General features: G+C 46.3%; 1 protein-coding gene across 1 annotated transcript in view; it reads left to right on the plus strand.

The window, feature by feature from the left end:
* HOATZ (HOATZ cilia and flagella associated protein) overlaps window positions 1-6,517 on the plus strand; it is a 144,677-nt gene extending 138,160 nt beyond the window's left edge. Inside the window, exon 6 of the mRNA XM_089670236.1 lies at window positions 5,097-6,517. Within this exon, the coding sequence (XP_089526362.1) occupies window positions 5,097-5,157 (61 nt within the window). The 3' untranslated portion in view covers window positions 5,158-6,517. The remainder of the gene's footprint in view (window positions 1-5,096) is intronic.
* The last annotated feature ends 1,906 nt before the right edge of the window (window positions 6,518-8,423 follow it).

The raw sequence follows: 8,423 nt of genomic DNA on the forward strand, positions 1-8,423 counted from the left end.
GTGTTCAGGATGGACTGAAGAGGGGATAGCCAGCGGCGAGGCAGGCCAGTGAGGAGGGAGTTGCAGTAGTCGAGTCGTGATATGATGAGGGAGTGGATGAGCTGTTTAGTGGTTTCTGGGGTTAGGAACGTGCGGATTTTGGCGATGTTGCGGAGGTGGAGTCTGCACGAGTTTGTTAAAGATTGGACTTGGGGCTGGAAGGATAGGTTGGAGTCCAGAATGACACCCAGTACTCTGGCCTGCGGGGCGGGTTTGATGGTAGCGTTGTTGGATGTGATGGAGAAATCAATGGGGGGTGGTGTCCGGGCTGGGGGGAAGACAAGAAACTCGGTTTTGGAGAGGTTCAATTTAAGGAAGTGGAGCGACATCCAGTCTGATATGTCGCTCAGTAGGTGTGTGATTCGGGCTGAGACCAAGGGGGTGAGGTGGGGGGTTGAGAGATAGATTTGTGTGTCGTCGGCATAGAGGTGGTAGTTGAAGCCGTGAGAGTGTATGAGTTGGCCAAGGGAGGAGGTATAGATGGAGAAGAGAAGGGGCCCGAGGACAGAGCCTTGAGGGACCCCAACAGAGAGGGGGAGTGAGGGGGAGGTGGTAGCATTATAGGTAACGCTGAAGGAGCGTTGTGACAGGTAGGATGAGAGCCAGGAGAGAGCAGAATCTCTGAGGCCGAGGGAGTGTAGTTTTTTTGAGGAGGAGGGGGTGGTCGACTGTGTCGAAGGCCGCAGAGAGGTCAAGGAGTAGGAGCACTGAATAGTGGCCATTAGCTTTGGCGGTTAGCAGGTCGTTGGAGAGTTTGAGTAAGGCAGTTTCGGTGGAGTGTAGGGGACGGAAGCCGGACTGTAGGGGATCGAGGAGGTTGTTGTCGTTGAGGTGAGAGCATAGGCGGGTGTAGATGAGGCGCTCGAGGAGTTTAGATGTAAATGGGAGCAGGGAGATGGGTCTGAGGTTGTTCGGGTCATTGGGGTCCAGGGAGGGCTTTTTAAGTATGGGGGTGATGTGTGCATGTTTCAGAGGGGAGGGGAAAGAGCCTGAGGAGAGGGAGAGATTGAAGATGTGGGTGAGGGAGCGTAGGATGGAGGAGGAGGAAGGTCGTAGGAGTTGTGAGGGGATAGGGTCGAGGGGGCAGGTGGTGAGGCGGGCATCAGAGAGGATCTTGGAGACTTCCTCGATGGTAGTAAGGTCAAAGGTGCGGAGTGTTGGGGGAGCTTCAGTATGAGGAATGTAGGGTGGGGTGGAAGAGGAGGTCAGAGCAGTGGTGGGGCCGTGGGAGAGGGGTGATGAGGGGGTAGCTAAGTGAGGGTGAAGGGGGTTGGAGAGAGTTTGAGCAGCGACGAAATTCCTGCGGGTTAAGTCGAGGGGGAGTGGGGATAAGGGGGTAGCTGTGTGAGAGGGGACAGGTTGAGAGGGCGTGTGAGTTGCGGCAATGTCCTTGCGAATTGTGTCAATTTTGTTTTTGAAGTGATTGGCAATCTCAAGGGCAGTGAGTGAGGTGCTGGGTGGAGGTGGGGGTGGAGAGAGTAGAGAGTTGAAGGCAGAGAAGAGTCGGCGAGGATTGGAGGAGAGGGCCTTGATGAGGGTCAAGAAGTAGGCCTGTTTGGCAGCATGGAGGGAGGAGGTGTAGGTGCGGAAGGCAGATTTGTAGCGGGTGAAGGCTTGTTTGGATTTGGTTTTGCGCCATAGTCGCTCCAGGGCACGACTTTGTCGTTTGAGGGTTTTGGTGTGATCAGTCTGCCAGGGCTGGAGCGGTCGGGGTCTGATGTTGCGTGTGGTTAAAGGCGCTAGTGAGTCAAGGGCTGTTGAGAGCGCGTTGTTGTAGGCGGTCAAAGCCAAGTCGGGGCAGGACAGGGGGAGGATGCGGTCGTGGAGTTGATCAGCTGCAGAGTGGAGGGAGGCAGGATTAAGGTTGCGGAGGTTACGGCTGGTAGTAGTGTGACATTTGGAGGGATAGGCGTTGGAGGACGAGGAGATAGAGAAGGTGATCAGGTTGTGGTCAGAGAGAGGGAAGGGGGTGTTAGTGAGGTTGTGGGGAGCGCATCGGTTGGAGAAGACAAGATCAAGGATATTTCCGTCGGAGTGGGTGGTGGATTGTATGCACTGTGCAAGTGCAAAGGAGGAGGTTAGGTGGAGGAGACGGGCTGTGTCCGGGTTGTCGAGGTTGACAGGGATGTTGAAATCCCCAAGAATTATGGTGGGTAGCTCAGAGGAGAGGAAGAAGGGTAGCCAGGAGGAGAAGTCATCTAGGAAGCGGGGTATGGATCCAGGAGGCCGGTATATCACAGCAATCTTCAGGGGGGTTGGGGAGAATAGTCGGAGGCAGTGGGCCTCGAAGGAGGAGAAGGATAGGGAGGGGGGGTTTGGGAGGACTCGGAAGGCGCTCTGCGGTGACAGGAGCAGACCAACCCCACCACCTTTACGACCGTTAGGCCTGGGTGAGTGGGTCCAGGTGAGACCTCCGTAGGAGAGTGCAGCAGGGGAGGTAGAATCAGTGGGCTGGATCCAGGTTTCCGTAATCGCTAAGAGGTTGAGGGAGCTGGAAACAAAGAGGTCGTGGATGGCGGTAAGCTTGTTGCACACCGAACGGGCGTTCAGGAGTGCACATGAAAACGGGGGGGAGATTTTAGGGAGCAGGGGGACAGATACTAAGTTGCGGGGGTTGCAGTAGGACGTGGAGGTGGGAGGGTGTTGAGCAGGTGAGGGAGGTGGAGGGCCAGGATTCGGGGAGATGTCCCCCGCGGCTAGGAGGAGGAGAAGGGTGAGAAAGGTTACACACAGTCATATCCATCCTGCGCACGCACACACAGTCATATCCATCCTGTGCCCGCACACACAGTCATACCCATCCTGCGCGCACACACAGTCATTTCCATCCTGCACACACATGCACAGTCATACCCATCCTGCGTGCACACACACAGTCATATCCATCCTGCACACACACACAGTCATATCCATCCTGTGCGCGCACACAGAGTCATACCCATCCTGCGCACACACACAGTCATTTCCATCCTGCACACACACGCACAGTCATACCCATCCTGCGTGCACACACACAGTCATATCCATCCTGCGCACACACACACACTCTCATATCCATCCTGCGTGCACACACACACAATCATTTCCATCCTGCGCACACACACAGTCATTTCCATCCTACACACAGTCATACCCATCCTGCGCACACACAGTCATTTCTATCCTGTGCACACACACAGTCATACCCATCCTGCGCACACACAGTCATCTGTATCCTCCCTCGTTCTGCACTGAACATTACATATTTAACATTTCCACATTCTGCTCTGTGTACTGTAAGTCATCGCAATCACTATTTAACCACACCCCCTTTAAGCCCCGACCAATATTTAACGTATTTTAAACCACACTCACTGATCGCTGTGGCATGTGAAGCCACACCCATAATATATGAATGTCCCGCACCTAATTAAAGTAATTCACCACACAGAAAAAAAGTGTCCCTAAAAATGTTTTTAAAATGTTGGCAATTGTGTCACTGAAAGTTAAAGTAACCCAAATTTTACCGGGGGGGGGGGCAAAGAATTCCCTTAATTTCCAGGTATTTCCTCTCACTTCCTGTTTGACTGTGGGACAGGAAGTGAAGGTAAATCTCCCTAATGGGACACAGATGACAAAAAAGAAGCTGACGGGTTATAACCCTCCCTTACTCTATCCAAAATGAACTTGTATATCGTTCTCCTTTAAGATGTATGTAAAGTTTGGGATGGGGGTTTGATCCTTTGTCAAGCTTTGTTGCGGTCTGTGTCCCTATTAGGGAGATTAATCCCTCTGTTTGCCTTGGTAAATATTATCCCTCAGGCTTTAGTTTACACTTTCAGATGGAGGGGGGGTGTTAAAAATAGGTTGAGCCTCATTTTTATTGATCCCCAAAGCTGCAAAGACAGTGGGGTGCACACATGCCGCAGCTGCAATGCTATGCTTCATAGCCTTGCAAAAATGATCCCCTGCCATGTACAATTGGTAGTACCACCATCAAATGCAAAATGTTTAAGTGATTGGGGCTGTACCTTAAGCCAAACGCACAACTCGCAGTTGTGATATGGTAATCAAAAATCACATTCTGTTGTCAAGTTGATTGCCTGTCAGGCGCACCTTCGCCACTCTATGAAAAGCAATCAACCAGTGATTGCTCTTCACAAAGCAAAACAGGTATAAATGAGCCCTAACAGAGAAAATGGGAAGAAATCCAAATCTGTTGTGTCACCAGAGCAAGAAGGTGAAGGAAAATCCTCTAGAGAGGACACCTGTGTCCGCTCCCTAAGATGGGAATTCTGTTCATTTGAAAGATTTCCTTTAGTTTCCTGTTACGTCTTCAGGACAGGAAGTGAAGGGCAGCAGCAAAAGATAACCACATAGGTGTTTAATCCTTCTTTACTGTATCTAAAACTAAAAGAAATGCTCAGGTTTATGTATGCTTTAATATGATGGATGCAAAGCACTCACTGATTGAGAGGATTAATTTACTCATCACTTTTTATCATTTCTAATAAAGACTGGATTTTTTTTTTTAACATCACCCCTCACTTGAACCCATCCTTATTTACAGCTTATCTGCATGGTCTTTGAAAATTACCACCTTAATTTGCTCCTAAATTATGTGGAAACATTATGACACTAATAATAAATCATTTTTATTGCCTTAAATCAATGAAAATACAATGCAGATGCACAGTAAATGCATCACAGATGGTCAAATGTGATTTGCTTGGCTTTTTTTGGCATTGGTACCTTCTGGGTCACTGACCTGGAGCAGGCACATAGCAAGTAAAGTCTGATCTGCATTCTTCAAAGCAAGAGCAATTTTCCTGTGTATACAATTTGTATGTATGTGATCTGTGAGTGGATTTAGCAACCAATGACAATTATGGAAATTAATGCATGCAATGCATTGTCTACTGCTGCAAACATCAACACACAAAACATTCTGATCTATGGACTTTAGAGTTTAGATTTAGCTGTTAAAGTCCAGAAAAGATGAAAGAAACTTTCAGATGGGGCAGTACTATTGTATTTTTATATTTCTAATGTTGTATATGATGATTTTTCTTTCCTAGGATTTCCACTCCTGACACAGATGTTGTGGAAGATATACAGGCTGTCAAACAGCTTAACTAACCAGAACCGTCTGCAAGAAGAAGACTTCTTCAGATCCTCCTGAATGTCTCCTGAATAGGTTTCCTTGTTGGTTACTGTGGATCGCATTGACTGTACTCGCATTAACTGGGTTCGGGCCATTTTTAATTTAACCATGCCACCCATTTTCAGATGAACAAAGCTGCATTGTTTTCATGTGTCTTTGTTTTATAATAACCCTCCAGAATCCAGAGAGGCACATCTGAATTTGTTTCCATTTTGCACGCCATTCAGCTGTGCCTGGCACGGAAGAATCCAAATGTGTCCAGTGTTCTGAGGGTAGCCAGCTGTATTAACCCAGCACAAGTTTCTCAAAGGCCTGAGTCATTTTTCTCATATCTTGGGACTTGTTGGCAGGCTGCTCTGTCTTTCAACATCAAAACCAGCTATATAGTGGAACCATGGTTCTTAGTCAATGGGTATCCTAGATTTTCATGTATCATCTATTGTGAGCTCAACTCGGACCTAAATTGACTCTTCAAAATAATTTCATCTTGTACGGTGCCACCTGATATTGAAATCCAGTCATTTGCCACCATCAGAACTTCACCAGGTTAAAATCATTCAGTTCACAATGTAGACTTGGTGGAAGGCCTGTGATTTCCAGGTTTCTCATGCTTTGTATCCTGAGGTAGGACATACATAAAGCAATTTTGAAAATTGCTGGATTCCCTCAACAACACACTTGTTGATGGGGAAACCACTACCACAACTCTATTGTGTCCTGTCGGCGTGGAGACTTCCCTGTCAGTAGAAAAAATTATCACTTCTGACAGCTATAGTGGCTGGCAATGATTGCATGAAAAAAATACAACAGGCTGATTGTACTGGAGTCGATTGATGAATCCTCCTGTTAACGTGTCTACAGAGTTGTATAAAGACCTTACAACTGTTCATAAAATAGCCCTATCTCTGCATTCTAAGCTTCATATATTAGGATTTCCCCCTGCACAGAGGTGTAGGGGGTTCGTTTATCACCTATCGCCCAACCACAATAGAGTTCACTTACGAGTCGGAATGGTTTGCTGCAGTGTGAGTGCAAAGCATGGTGGAGCACAGTTCTCTCCATAAAGAACTGTATAGTAAAATGGAGATTGCCGATTTGGTTAGCAGGGGAGTGTGCCCAGGAACACTTCTTACAAACCAGTGCGAGTGCAAGCCAGTAGGGGAGATGTACCAAAGCCCTAATAGGATTCCCATGCAAAGTTATTTTTATTTTTTAATGAAAGTTTTTAATATGTGAATATTTCAATAAAATGAAAGTTTTTTTAATAAGAAGAATATGTGTATGTGTAATACATCTATAGGTCAGCAGACAATAAACTTGAGGATGGTTTTTAAGGATGGTCTAGTACAAAACTTAATGCAACTTAAATTAACATTCATTGGTTAAGAGCATGAAATACAGCCACCATGTTTCGGAGAAAGGCCTCCCCCCCCCCCCTTATTCTCAGGGCTTGAGCAGGGAATGTTACTAGAATCATGATGAGATGCAATAGAAGATCTTTGTTAGAGCTTGATAAAGACTGTAATCTCTTAATAGCACTATCCAATTTATTTTAAGTATTAATAATAGGGAACAGGGTGTATTGATTCATCAGGCCAGCCTAAACTACTGTACATTAAGTACTGTTACAGGAAGTGGAAAAGTAACAGATATACTGGCAGGATCAATAGGTAATTAAACTGTTAAAGGGCAGATTTACTAGCAGGATGGCAAATGTTTGACCTCAAGTGGTCTCTCAGCTCTCACTCTTGGGTCCAAAAGCTAAGTTAAACACCGTTAAACAAGGGTGTAAATATATTTCTTTATCATCCAGAATGTTAGTAATTCTTCAACAGCTGCTGCTTTCAGGAGTTTGGGACACTGACCAGCAAAATTTGTTAAACCCGCCCCTGCATAAACCCACTTCCAACTTCCAACCATTGTTATTCCTTTTTTTTTTTTTGCTAGTGTCCCAGCAGGTCATAACCAAGGTACTGGGTACACTGTTGATGTGTTTGTATTTGGTGACTTCAATCAAGACTTAGAAAAATGCTGCTTGAGTGAATCTATACACAGTAGCTATCCAGATTGGCATATCCTCAGCAATAGCTTTGGAGGCCACACCTGGAGCCTGCTTGACCGAAGATTGTGGGGATGGAATTAATGTGAATATTGTGCATTGTGGTAATTAACTGCAAAGTACTTTCCAGGTCCAGAGCTGTGGCACAGAGGATTCACCTAGTAAGTATGGCTGGTCTGCCTGAAGCACCAGACGCTACCTCAAACTTGGTCTCCTTGGACAACATTTTAAATTTCTTGCCACCACCAAATTATCATGATAACAGTTAATGGCTGAGGGAACTGAGGACTGACTTAATCCACTAGGTTGTGTGTTGCACGTGCTGTGTTTTTTATTTCTCCCTCCATTCAGCCTGGAGGAAGCACCATCCTGCTGCCACTCCTGCTATGGAAGCACTTTATAGCCTCTGGTTTTGTTTCACTGTCCACCTACAATTGCTTGGTCACCTCCAGCCACCCATAACCCTCATAAGCACCAGCTGCTTGGATTTGTGAGTATGCAAGGCTTTGTCTCACTTGAGCTTGCTTTTGTTTGGCTTTGTCAAGCAACTTGTCTTTTCAAAGACTTAAGAAGACAGTCCTGCTGTGTCTTACCAGCCCATATTCCTCTATTGCTTCTAGGAGCAATTTCTTAGTATTCCCATAACAAATGAATGCCTATACTCAGACCTCTTTTATTATAGGGTTGTCCTAATTGGGCTCTCTTATAGCTCCATCAGATGAGGCTGAGAATGCTGCGTACAAGACTCCATATGTCTTCGGATTTTCATTGTGGACAATTAACTACCTCATGTTCGGCCCATGTAGATAAGCAGACAGAAAGGAGCAGCGCAAATTCGAGCGAATGTATCCATATGTCCTCCCACATCAGAGGCTTGGACTAAATGCTTCCTACAGTCCCAATGCCAGTATGTCAAAAACAAAAAAACACAATCAAATCCATATCCAGATCTCTCTTCAGAGAGCATTTCTCAACCTGACGTGAACGAACCCTAATTGTGTAGCCAGTCACAGTATCACCAATCACCACCACACCAGTCCTAGTGTCACCATAAGGCCTTGTTCACAAGTGCGGTGCTCTCTGATGACCGATTGTGCCTCTTATGAAATACTTTAAACTGTCTACTTTCCATAAAGGGGTCCATAAGTGTGCATGAGGCCCCTAAAAAATATCCATGATTCA

This window comes from Staurois parvus, unplaced genomic scaffold, assembly GCF_062004578.1.
Source record: "Staurois parvus isolate SC_StPar_1 unplaced genomic scaffold, SC_StPar_1.0 ptg000087l, whole genome shotgun sequence".
Taxonomy (NCBI): Eukaryota; Metazoa; Chordata; class Amphibia; order Anura; family Ranidae; genus Staurois; species Staurois parvus.